The sequence below is a fragment of the Myxocyprinus asiaticus genome, chromosome 5 (assembly GCF_019703515.2).
Source record: "Myxocyprinus asiaticus isolate MX2 ecotype Aquarium Trade chromosome 5, UBuf_Myxa_2, whole genome shotgun sequence".
Classification (NCBI taxonomy): Eukaryota; Metazoa; Chordata; class Actinopteri; order Cypriniformes; family Catostomidae; genus Myxocyprinus; species Myxocyprinus asiaticus.
The window spans coordinates 25,805,551-25,818,580 of record NC_059348.1 but is presented as its reverse complement, the minus strand read 5'-3'; the positions used below and the strand labels follow the sequence as shown (position 1 = coordinate 25,818,580).

Here is a 13,030-nt window from a genome sequence, read left to right as displayed (position 1 = left end):
CATCAGTCTCTAACATTCTGCCCAACATACCCATTTGTGTTTCATGGGAGAAAGTCATACAGGTATGGAATGACATTTGAGAGAACTATCCCTTTAATGGTCCTAAAATATACTTTTTTTTTCTTTTTGCAAAATATAATTTCTCATTTTTCGCTTTTGATTTTGGAGTGAAAATTTGTATTGCTTTATTAGATAACCACTAACAGTCAACTAATTGTGCCAAGATCATGAAACCAGTGGGTTTTTCATGCTTACCCTTCATTGGCAGGTTTCTTGCGCAGAATGCTAGGTCGAGGGGAAGTTACAAGTGAGGGGGCTCCAGAATTGGCACTCTGATTGTGCGTCTGTGTCACAGTGGTGGCAGGCTGATTGTTGTTGAATGTGTTGCTGATAGTGTTAGCCACTAGTGTGGAACCATCGGCCAGCACAACTGTACAAAAAGAACACAAAAGGCACTCATCAAAAATACATTTTTACTTTAAATAAAGACTGAGGTTAAAGGAGAACTCGTTAATTTTCGCTGTCCAATATAGCAGACATCTTGGAATTACGCTGTACTGACACCAAGTAGCATGGATGCAGCGTCATGCAAAAGCATTATTTTCCAGTTATTGATGTAGAAACATGCTATACACAATTAATTTATTCAGTGAGCCAATTACAGAGGGGTTATCAAGATAAAGTGAGTAGCATTCGGCTGGTCACATGATCTTAATATGGCGTCCCCCATGAGGCGACATAGTCCATGTAAAATAAAACCGTTATTAGGTTACTGAAATTACTAGATTCTTTATTTCATGTGAGTGGTCATGATTTTAAACATATTTTAAAAAAACTATTCATTTCTATGGGGGTAAAACAATATAATTTTATATTACATTATAATTGTATACAGTATATGTATTTTTAACACAATACTTGATATCAGTGTTCATATAATTAAACAATCTCAAATACATAATTTTGAGATACAACTTTTTATGATTTCTCAAAACTTTCAAACTATAAACACAGCCAAATTTCAAGCATATTAACAAACACATTTTCTTTCATTTATTTTCTTTCATTCATCTCATTTAAAGAGCAAGTGTAAGAAAAAATTATTAAATTAAAACTTATTAACAACTTCAAATCATAGTACAACATGTTACCATTACCAAGTGATCTTACAATGGCATCTGACAACAAAATGTTATGTAATGACATTCAATAAATACAATGTGTATTGAATATAATGCAATACATGCCAGCACTGTCCTTATGATTCAATGCTCCAGTTTTACTCATTCTAAGGAGAATGTTTGGCATGAAGAGGTGTTGAGAATTAAAGGTGGACCTTAAAGTAAATTAAAGAGCTTATCTTAGGCTCCTCACCTGAGGTCTTGGACTCGGTCGGGGGCTTTTGTTGGTTGACTGGTGTAGGCTGAATGCTCGGGGTGGTGATCTGGGCAGACGTATGCAGGCCCTGTGCCGGGATGGGTGTGGGATGGATGGCCTGTGCTGCCAGGGCAGCTGGTTGGATATTTTGGGTGTTTATCTGGGCGATGCGGTCCACCGTCATCAGCTGCATAGAATTCAAATGAACTGCAGATGCAACTCCTACACCAGTTTGGGCAGGCACGGCTGCACTGGGGGCTTGAGCTGTTTATGTGTCCACAAAACAAACAAACATATAATGTGCAATGTAAAGCTTTTATTATATACTGGTAAATAAAGTTGCACTGAGCTATGCAGATAGCTTTTAAATTAGATTTTAGATTTGTACAACACACACTTGTAACAGTTACCTAGAACTGTAGAAACCTCAAAATCTAGCGCTGCACTGTTCCGGGAAATGGTTTAGCTTTATTTAACATTAACTTGATTAAGCAACAGTATTACCTGGATATGGGCGTATGGACGACATAGAGCTGGTGATGGGGGTGTAAGTGTGGGTCAGAGGGTACGGTGCTGATGGGTAGGTGGGCAGGAAATACTGGAACTGCACTGGAACAGATTGTCTGTGGAGGGCCATAAAACATCACATAAACAGCAGGACAAACAGGCTAATAGTTACCCTAATTTAATCTTGCACCTTACCTACAATGGAATCTAAAAAGATCTGATGGATTATAACAAATAGCCAGTTTACAGCACACACTTAAAACACACTAAAAGGGATGTTTCAACCAAAAACAAAAATGATTTCATCATTTACTCACCCTCATGCTATTCTAAGTGTATTAATTTCTTTCTTCTGCAGAACACAAAGATTTGCAATAATTTGCATTATTCGTGCATATCGCCACCTACTGGGCAGGGAGGAATATTTATATTAAAAAAGGACTTAAATATTAATTTGTTTCTCACTACACCTATCATATCACTTCTGAAGATATGTGGTTAAATCTACTGTATATCTTAAAAAGCGATATGATAAGTGTAGTGAGAAACAAATGAATATTTAAGTCCTTTTTTCATTTAAATTTATAGTAAAAAAAGTACTTAAATATTGATCTGTTAATCACCCACCCTTATCATATCACTTCTGAAGACATGGATTAAACCACTAGAGTAATAAAGATTACTTATAGGCTGCCTTTATGTCCTTTTTGGAGCTTCAAAGATTTGGTCACCATTCACTTGCATTGTATGGATCTAAAGACCCGAGATATTCTTCTAAAAATCTTTGTTTGTGTTCTGCAAAAGAAAGAAGGTAATACACATTTGGAATGGCATGAGGTTGAGTAAATGATGAGAGTTTCATTTTTGGGTGAAATATTCCTTTAAAATGTAAAGCAAGCTTATTCTCATCATTAGGTCCTTTTAACAATTCTGGGTTTGAAATAAGGAAGCAAACAACAGAAAATCCACTATTACGCTTCCACAACTTTCCAAAAGAGGTAAAAGAGAGAGAGAGAGAGATGCCAAATTTACTGTCTTTCCCTCAGCAGCTGTATTTGAAACCCCATCGATGCAGTGGAGACTAGTTATCTTTTTATTAACTCCAGGATAATATCAAACAAAGAATACTGTTAAAAAATTATTCTAAATCTATAGTAAAAATATAAAAAGTTTGTTACATTTGCACTGCTAAATTAAGGTGGAAATACATTAAGTCTGTGAAAAGGGTCCATAGCCTAATATTTACCTGTTGTCAGTGCGGTTCTCCATGGTGATGGGGTTGGGAGAGGAGCGATGACCAGAAATAGGGATGAGGTTGCCCCTCTCTCCAGGGTATTCAGACTGTATACGTGGTGATGTGTGTGTGATAGGCTGCGGGACCACTTTAGCTTAGAGAGACAAGAGCAACAGACATTCTTTAACATTTTAACAATGTGTTCCTGGAAATCTGCTCGTAAAAATAATTTTATTTAAACATCGTGTCTGAGACATTCAAACCTTTGGAATTTTTATTGATCACATTTTACTTGTAAAATTTAATAGTTTAAAATCAATAAATACTGTAGCTTAGTAGGTCCAGAAGGTTATTCACCTGCAAATTAAAATCCGCTTATGTTGTAATTATGAGTAATCTTAAAAAAAGGGTAAACTGACAAAATCATTTTGTAGACCAATAAACATGATTTTATTTTTTTACGTTATATTACATTGAATGTCGCAATGTCTAACAAATCTGACCAATAAGAGATTGGTTATTAGTACTAAATATCTCCTTCCTTACCCACAGGGATGGTGGATGTGGTCACTGCTGTGGCATGGGAGGAGTGGGAGGCCACCGTCATAGTGACAATGTTGTTACTGGATATTTGTGTGTGGGGCATGGAGCCTGAAAAGAGATGTTCAAATAAGGCATGTAAATATTTGCCCAAAAATAATTTCAATTTGATTACTTCTTTAGTAAACGATGCAATGCATCATAAAATTGGACATTTGGTCAAAATGTGGTTTAAATCTATAATTTTGGTGACATTTATAAGAGTTATAACATCAAGAACTGTATTTTGGATAAGAAATGAATAGGTAATACATTTTGATATTCTTCTAACAATTATAATTGACTGTTAACGTCATCCACAATGTAAAAACTGAGTTTTCATTTTAATATTGATACATCACAAAACATCCTGGGAATTAACATAATTTGCATACATACTGAATCACAGGTGTAATATATATATATATATATATATATATATATATATATATATATATATATATATACATATATACATATATACCTGTTGTAGTGGGTGATGGTGACGTGTTAGTAGCCTGAATGGGAGCCACAGTTGCTGCAGCAACAGGTGTCACAGTGCTAAAAATGGGCTTCTACAAGAGAGAGAATTAAAAAAAAGGAGGTTTTTCTTGCCTGTCAAAACATTTGAAAATACTTCCAAAAGAAAGCTGAAGCATAAAATGTATTTGATTTTAAAAATGATCTCATATCCCAGCTTAATATGCAGACACAACTATATTTGTATGTTGATTTCACCTAAAGGTGTAACACTGTGGCGCTACCAAAACAATCCTTTGTTTGTTTGAATGGCTTGTCCAGCCTGACACAGCAACATTAGCCAACTAATGGTGTGAGTGTTGGGCAGGACTATCTGCTAGTACAACCACTGGGGTTGAAAACATTGGTTATTTTTATAATTCCGTTTGGTGATTCTATCGGCTTCTAAATAAAAAAACTTCAGCTTTAAGATAAAAAAAATTCAACCTGTGCAACAGAGTGAGGCAGGGCTTTCTGAGCAGCAATGGCTGGGTGGGGGGGCAGGTTGATCCATGTGGGTGTGTCCCGTGAGGGTGGAGGTCTTTGGATACTTAGTGTCCCTTGGGAAGGGTGGATTGTCAGTGCTGTGTGACTAGAATCCAGAAAGATGAAATCAGACAGTTTTATCTTGCTTTAGGCTAATTCAAATAAAATCAGTGCATATGCTTTTGTTGATCCAAAGTGCATTTGTCTTACCCATGTAACATGTCTCCAGAGTGGGCAGCCACCGTGGTGATAACCGGAGACTGAGGTCTGGTGGCAGTCACTGGCACTACTGTAGGCAGCACTGCCGTAGAGGTAGTTACTATGGGCCGGGACTGTAATACATGAGATGTCTATCAGTTATGTATGCATTTCATCAGGCTGTGTGCCTTAAATATGATAAGCTGTACCTGAATTGGTTGGTGAATAATGTGCTGGACAGCAGGCTGGCCTGCGGCAGAGCTCAGACCAGCTGCTGGTCTCAGCACTGTGGTTCCTTTGGAACTTGACATTACAGCAGCAGCAGCAGCTCCTGTGACAAGATAACAAACCCACTCAGTGCGCTGACACTATTACTGTAAGAAATACCAGGCAGAGATCTCTGGCAAACTCACCTCTGGGTAAATGAGAGGTGAAGGGATGCTGAGGTGTGGCAGAGGATCCGATCTGCAGTGCAGGAGCTCCACTGCGGATGATCTGAACATTGGTCATCAGATGATGCAGGTTACCAGAGTGACCCTTTTTGTGACACATAAAACATCCTTTTTAAACCAAACCAAGAGTCACAGTCTTACTGATATAAGAACAGCTTCTAATTTATAACCAGTTACTAAGGAGCAAAATAAAACAGAAACTAAATCAAATATTTAAGATCTATTCACAATGATTTTGCTAGTAACATTGTGAATAATGCAGTGATTTTAATGCACTTTTTATTCGGCCACTAAGTTTCCTAAAGAACGCATCATTAGACTAGTTTCCACATCCCTTCTTGTTTCGCAATTCATGAGCATTAAGAAAGAGATGTTTTCATTTAAACTTCAGTAGCAAAATTGGCCTTAGAGTTAGTACATTTGCGTCATTTCTGTTCAGTAAGGGATAATGAACAGTTATATAAACCCAGACAGGGTGATCAGGACCACAATGCGAAGCGGAGGGGTCTTGTATCATCCCACGTATTACACGGCTACTAACCAAATAAATAAATACATGGACATAACATATTGATTTGCGTTAAAATTATGTATTATGTGCGAAGAAAGAAATCGCTCAACAGTGACCGGTTTGGGTCGAAGTACTGTTGGTGTTTGTTTTGTGAAAATGAACGTCTGACTCCTCATTATCCAGCCTATTACAAGACTACTTGCCACATAAATAAATAAATAAATGGACATGAAACATTGATCTGAGTTGAAATTATTTTATCAGTTTACTTGTAGTGATCGCACAGTGATCCGAGAAATAGTAAAGATGAGTCGCATTACCCGGATGTGCGGTCTGATACGTGGATGTGCGGTTTATACTGAGCAAAATCAGACAGCTAGATGGCGCCATTGACCAATCAGAATCAAGTATTCCAGAGAGTCGTGTAATAGTCACTCAAACTGTTAATTTAAATTATTCAAATTTGATTCAACAATTCGCTTACGTCATTACTCAAATGAAAATTTATGAAATTTTCAACGTAGCATTTTTCATGACATCTTCACATGGCATTTTACATATATTAAAATGTTTCGTTAAAAATATACCGATGTAAACAGTTTTGTTTCATTCTATGTATTGTTGTATTGGTGCATATTTATGAATATTGTGAATTTCTTCACTGTTTTTGTATAAAACTGTGTGGAAAACATACCTTGATTATTTTTCACTAGACTTTCCTGTAGTTTAGTTCTTACATTAAATATCTGAATCTACTTGGTAATAATGGCTATTTGGCTGAAATTATGGTTCCACGGATTGAAAAAGTTTTACACCAATTAAGAAGAAATATATAAATATCATGATTTACTGTATATCAAACATCATTAAAAGACTGGAAAATATTGAGTTTTTTTTTGCTATATCACCCAGCCCTGAATCAAATTTATCTGATCAAAAAACTACCACCAACCTGCTGACCACTGATGGTTGCTACAGGTATACCGGAGGCCTGCGTAGTCTCCATGGTAGCAGTGATATGACCGGGCACCTTTGGGGGGAGAGTGAGATGGCCTGGTGTTGACATAGGTGCTGGAGCTATCACTCGGCTTGGCATGGGTGTCTTCAGAGCAGACTGTATTAAACAGAAGAGAGATGTAAGGACATCTGTACTTCTCTTTGTACATTTGCCTAAATCTGTCTTCTGCAAACAAATTTACGGAGAGGGCAACAGACCTCCCTGATATTTTCAGGTTTTCCATTACGTGGGTCCCTGAAGGGGCTCAGCAGTATAAACTGAAGGCACTAGCTTATTTACAGCACTGCCAGTCGAGGTCACTTGTAAACAGTTTAGAGTTTGGGACAAACATATTTCCAGATTTATATGGAATAACAAGAGACCTCGAGTAAGATACTCAACCCTGCAACTACCGAGAGAGAGGGGAGGCATGGCATTACCGTGCTTGAGGGATTATTATTTAGCCACACAGTTAAGACCACTAGTACTGTGGTGTTGTACAATCTATGAAGCAAAATGGAAAGATATAGAATTCTCCTTGATGGACAAACCAATAAAGTCGGTTCTGGGTTGTTAAGACCGGGCAAAGGAAATATATCAATTACAGAATCAATGTGTGGGTCAATCTGTTAAGCTGTGGGTAGAGGTGGTTAAATGTTTCCAGATTTGCAGAGAGGTAAAAGTACTGGGTTGGCCAGTTTATGATCCACACTTTGCTCCAGCTCTTCATGATCACAGATACAGGGTCTGGACCTCACATGGCATTACTGCCCTTTGTACGCCATTTTTTCTGGACTGAGATCAGAAGTCCCAATAATGGAACTTTTTCAAAACTGACCCAGATTTTTATAGATGTATATACGGGTGAAAATATCAAAGGGGTAATAGGTAAATTATACAATGCTATCTCCTCAATGAATACAAATTCAATTGACTATGTTAAACAGTGATGGGAAAAAGACATTGAGGGTGGAAATACCTGAGGAAGTATGGTTACATGCTTGGGAAATTCTGTGTTCCACTACTCACTCACTGACCTGGAGGAATTTTGGTTGGAAGAGTTTAATTAGATTTTTTTATAACACCAAAGAAGAAATCTAAGTTCATCGGGATTCAGCACCCTTGATGTTTCTTGGGGTTACTCCAGAAGGTTTATGCAAAGGTGATAATTACCTCCTGAAGATCTTTTGGGTTGCTTGTAAAAAAGCTGCCACTAAATGTTGGTTCAAGAGAAACCTGTACCACATGGTTGCTGATTCCTTTGGAAGACCCCATATTTGTTTGTTTGTTTTTTCTCTTATTGATGTATACTAAAATTGAAAAGTTGATAAAGAATAAAGTATAAAAAAAATAAAAAATAAATAAGAAATACTGAAGGCACTAGCTAAAGATGAAGTATACCTTTAGAGGACCCTCAGTGTAGGCTAGGGAAAGACCTTGATGGATGTGGGACGGTGCTGCCGACACAGAGACAGGCGTGCTTGGCTGGGCAGGGAGGTGCTGAAGGAGTGGAGGGGGCAGAGTCAGGGCTTTTCCGTGGGGCAGGGGCTGACTGTGGGGTTGGGGGTAAGGTCGTACCACTACGGTCTCCTGCTTGTCATCTTTGAACGCTAAAGCTCCGCTGGACAACATGTCACGCGGAGCATGATTAGAGTCTTCATGTCCTATTTGAAAAGTTATGAAGTCACGGTTATTAGTGTTCAATCATAAGCATTCTATGACATGTAAATACTAGAAAATGAATTGAAGACTCTGAGTCTAGAGCTAGCATCTCAATTAACAATGTTTCAAAAACTCATAGCTTGTAGTTGCCTATATCTGTGATACATTAATGAAACGGCATATGAAGTCCATGTGCTGACTCCTACCAGTGTTCTTTTGACTTCCTGGAAGTCCTATAGTGTTACTGCCTGATGTTTGTCCTTGTCCCAGTCCAGATGGGAGTTGTGGACGTGGATATTGCTGAGAACTCATCTTCAGGACCTCTCACGTTCTTCCTGAAAGAGCAAAAGGGTGGAGGACTGAACGACAACTGCCAGGACACAATGCAGCATGCAATTACAGACAATTTATTTTTATTTAATTTAACCCATAAATGCATGGGTATTTCACCATACATTATTACATACTGGGATCTTTAGAGACCCCGCATTTATATCTATCAGAAATGAATCTACAAAATTCCCAGATAGTATCAAATATTTTGAAGTTTTATTTTTTTTATATCAGAGATGATGCAACAAATGAGGACAAATCTAGAACTGGATTCATTACTTTCACACTGAAATTTCATGAGACGCAACTTGCTGTCAAACACATATTGAGCTTAACATAACACATAAGCTATACGCTCACTGAGCACTTTATTAGGAACACCTGTACACCTACTTATTCATGCGATTATCTAATCAGCCAATCGTGTGGCAGCAGTGCAATGCATAAAATCATTCAGATATGGGTCAGGAGCTTCAGTTAATGTTCACATCCACCATCAGAATGGGGAAACATGTGATCTCAGTGATTTCGACCGTGGCATGATTGTTGGTGTCAGATTGGCTGGTTTGAGTATTTCTGTAACTGCTGATCTTCTGGGATTTTCATACACAACAGTCTCTAGAGTTTACTCACAATGGTGCCAAAAACAAAAAATGGCAGTTTTGCAGACGGAAACGCCTTTGTTGATGAGAGAGGTCAACGGAGAATGGCCAGACTGGTTCGAGCTGACAGATTCCTAATTAGATAATCGCATGAATACATAGGTGTACAGGTGTTCCTAATAAAGTGCTCGGTGGGTGTATATTCTCAGGCACTTATTGAGTCTAAATAGATGCACAACTTGCATAGTTTCAGAAGTACACCCAAATGTCAATAGCCATACCATACTGACTGTTCATTTGTTGTACTTGCTATAGTTTATTTCCACTTTGCTTCTTCATCAAATAGCAATGTAAAATGTAAATCAAGTAAATCACTGAAACAACAGTGCCACCTTGAGTAACAAATAGCATGTATGATATGTATGTGCACACACATATGGGATACTTTTTATTCAGCATTGTTGCACAAGATATCAACATGATATAGCACCCCTTAAGGAAATTTTGCTTTTTTCTGGACACAGAATATATCCAGGTAAAAAAAAGATATATATATTTATTTTTATTGAATATTGATGGAGCAACATAATTTGTGTGAAAAGAAATAATAACGGAAGGTTGTTTCGATTAAAATCAGTTCTAAAAAAAAGGTGGTGAGGGAGCCTTTTATCCCACATCTGGGGTAAAAGGCTCCTTCACTTTAGGTAAAAGGCCCCTAGGGGGGTTTAAAGTGATATTGTGATAACAGGGCAATAGTTATAGGGCACAATTTGTCAACTAATGCAAATAATTTTGAGACACCAAGATCCTTTTTTTGAGTAGCAAATTAAGATGATCTTTGTTCAAAATAACTTCTTCAGAAAAAAGTCAACTATTTCCTGTTAATTTCAAACACATTTGGTATTTTATTACATCTCAAGTATTCTATAAACAAACTAATCTCTATTATGATTGGTCAATGTCAATGTGAGCCCACTTTGAACATTTTTCATAACAAATCTATTCCCCCCACATCAGGGGGGCTTTTTACCCCAAATATTATCCTTTCACTTATTGGACAGTTATTTAAATGTTTTATTTATTTAATGGCCTTAAACAAAACTGAAAATGATAAATAAGCATTTTGTCTCAAAATAAAAATGTTAATTTCTGGATTTTCATTAGCTACATACATTTGCAACATTAAAAAAAAAAAAAAAAAAATACAATATTACAAGTTAAATCAAATTGCCTCAAAATCAACCTTTAGACACCACACGCAAAGATCTCATGGGACAGGAAACTTTTGCAGTGCATAGTGACAAACAGGTGTTTAGGAAAGTACTTTGGTTGTCTTTGATGCTATTTAGTGCTTTGGGAGAAAATACAATCAAATGTGTGTGTGTGTGTGCTGCACTCTTTATAAGAGAAAGGTTGAGGAATACTGAAAAGGTGTGGGCAGGGCGATATAGGCGGTTGCCTAGGGCGCAAAATGACAGGCACTGCACGAGAGTTTGTTTGTGTTTTGTTTGCTTTTTTTGTCGGAAGTGCGCCCTCTCGTGACAACTGTGCGCCCCTCTACCCATATATTGAGCACTAGCGCTACGCGATTATATTATAATCGGATCCTTATCATATGTGGACAAAATGAGTGAAAAAAGAACCAAATTATCAGGCGTACAAGGGAGGAGGAAGCACAAAGAAGAGGAGCAGAAAAAAAGAGAGCAATATAAAGGTAAGAATCACAATTTAACGACTGCTCATGTCAGCCATTGATGTTTATTTACTACTTTGAAATAGTTTATTTAGAACCTCTTAACTGGCCCGGACACTGTGGGCCGTTTTTTTGCTTGTTTTTTTTTTTTTTTTTTTTTTTTTTTAAGTTCAGTGCAAGTTAAGTGCAGTGTTTTTTCTTTAAAATAAATTTAAGCTTCTATAATGTTGTTTTAATTTCTGTTATGTTGCTGCTTGCTTTCACTTCACCAAAAACCTCCTAAGTGTCTTCTTTTAAAAGAGATCATGATTAGGACTATAGTCTAAAGCATTCATGCTAAGCACCCAAAAACGAAACTTAGAGCACCATCAATTGCAGACCAGGGCAAACTACTGCCCGCGGGTAGATTTATCATGAACATTTTTATTAGATCTTTCATTTATCTGGCTTTGGGACCTATCGCGCATCCATAAGCTTTTAACATGCTCAGGGTTGCCAGATAAAAGATGCAACACCCCAATCAGAGATTATACATGCACAAATAGGAGATATTTCGCCTTATGTCATACTTAATTTATGCATTCTGGCAACCATACATGCGAGTGCACGCTTTCTCCTCTTCGAGAATTTTTTTTTATTACGATACATTTCCACATTTTGGGTTGGGGACGCCAATCTAAAATCTCCCCTAGGGCGCCAACAGAGCCTGGGTCGGCCCTGGGTGTGGGCACGACCCGAGGAATGCGTTTAAGGGTTAAACAAAAGAGCGTTTACACAAACGCAAGGTTAGTCACATAAGCTCTACTGATATCAGGCGTTGCGGGACGTTCGCGCATAGATGATGTACAGACAATCCAGTCGTGTCTTTGGCATAAGATACCATTTTTTCAGCTTGTGCATGCGTATAGCTTGCATGCATTATATTATGAACCCAACAGCTACTGATAAGTTAATCAGCCACAAAATAATTCATTTAAACATGTCTGCTAAGGCTAACTAACTTTCATTTTTGAACCACATATGAAATCAGTGCCATCTCAGAGCACAGTGGATGCATTGTATCTGCCCCAGTGGTTATTATTTCTGAGCGCTGTTGATTAGTTACATTAATGGTTGTCAAGGCAATGGGACGCTATAGCTAGCAGCTTTCACGGTTAGCCAGGCTCTCTAGTCTGACACAAGCATTGCCATTGATGATACGTTTCATTTTTTCCTCCTTGAAAAGTGTTTTCCGAAAACCACTGATTATAAAAACCTAAAGTTTTAGCAGGTTTTCTTTTGGGTACATTTTGTGTGGCTTTGGCATGACAGTCCAAGGGGCAAATCTTGATTTCAAACATACTTTTCTTTGGGATGAATTGTGTGACTAGCTGGTTGTGACATTTAATATGCAATGTTTTGTGTAGTTTTTATTAAAAATAGCATTAAACAAACGTTTCAAGTCTGCTATGCTGGGTCTCTGAGGGTTAATACTCACCCTGCTGATCCGCTAAAATCACGCCTGTAGTCCGTTTTCCGCAGTGGATTTATACATAACCATATGATCGCTCTCTTATATAATAAATATCGTGTTTTTAGACATCAGATCAGCACCCGTAGCTAGTAGTTTAAAGAGCTCATGAGCCACTGAGGATCTCACAATGACACATAAGCAATCATCTCAGACGCAGGATTAAGACCATTATAGAGATTTAGACAAGTGTGTGCACCGAATACGCGATTTTAACAGCACCCCTGTATTTACAGATGCAAATCGCAGATTTACCGTAATCACGACGCCATCCGTTCCGTATCCCCGGCAAAACGACCATCGGCATCAACGGGAATCTGACTTCAGTGAGTCACCTCGTTTCCGGTGTTACGGATCAACTGGGGATCAT

The 13,030-nt window shown here is 37.8% G+C and overlaps 1 protein-coding gene across 1 annotated transcript in view; it reads right to left on the bottom strand.

The window, feature by feature from the left end:
• Positions 1–13,030, bottom strand: part of LOC127441297 (histone deacetylase complex subunit SAP130-like) — a 19,348-nt gene extending 6,318 nt beyond the window's left edge. Inside the window, exons 1-14 of the mRNA XM_051698530.1 lie at positions 12,916–13,030; positions 8,729–8,857; positions 8,262–8,524; positions 6,816–6,977; positions 5,314–5,437; positions 5,110–5,231; positions 4,913–5,034; positions 4,664–4,808; positions 4,182–4,272; positions 3,665–3,769; positions 3,131–3,272; positions 1,882–2,000; positions 1,375–1,641; positions 256–430 (exon numbers count right to left, since the gene is read on the bottom strand). Coding sequence (XP_051554490.1) covers positions 256–430; positions 1,375–1,641; positions 1,882–2,000; positions 3,131–3,272; positions 3,665–3,769; positions 4,182–4,272; positions 4,664–4,808; positions 4,913–5,034; positions 5,110–5,231; positions 5,314–5,437; positions 6,816–6,977; positions 8,262–8,524; positions 8,729–8,834 — 1,943 coding nt within the window. The 5' untranslated portion in view covers positions 8,835–8,857; positions 12,916–13,030. The remainder of the gene's footprint in view (positions 1–255; positions 431–1,374; positions 1,642–1,881; positions 2,001–3,130; positions 3,273–3,664; positions 3,770–4,181; positions 4,273–4,663; positions 4,809–4,912; positions 5,035–5,109; positions 5,232–5,313; positions 5,438–6,815; positions 6,978–8,261; positions 8,525–8,728; positions 8,858–12,915) is intronic.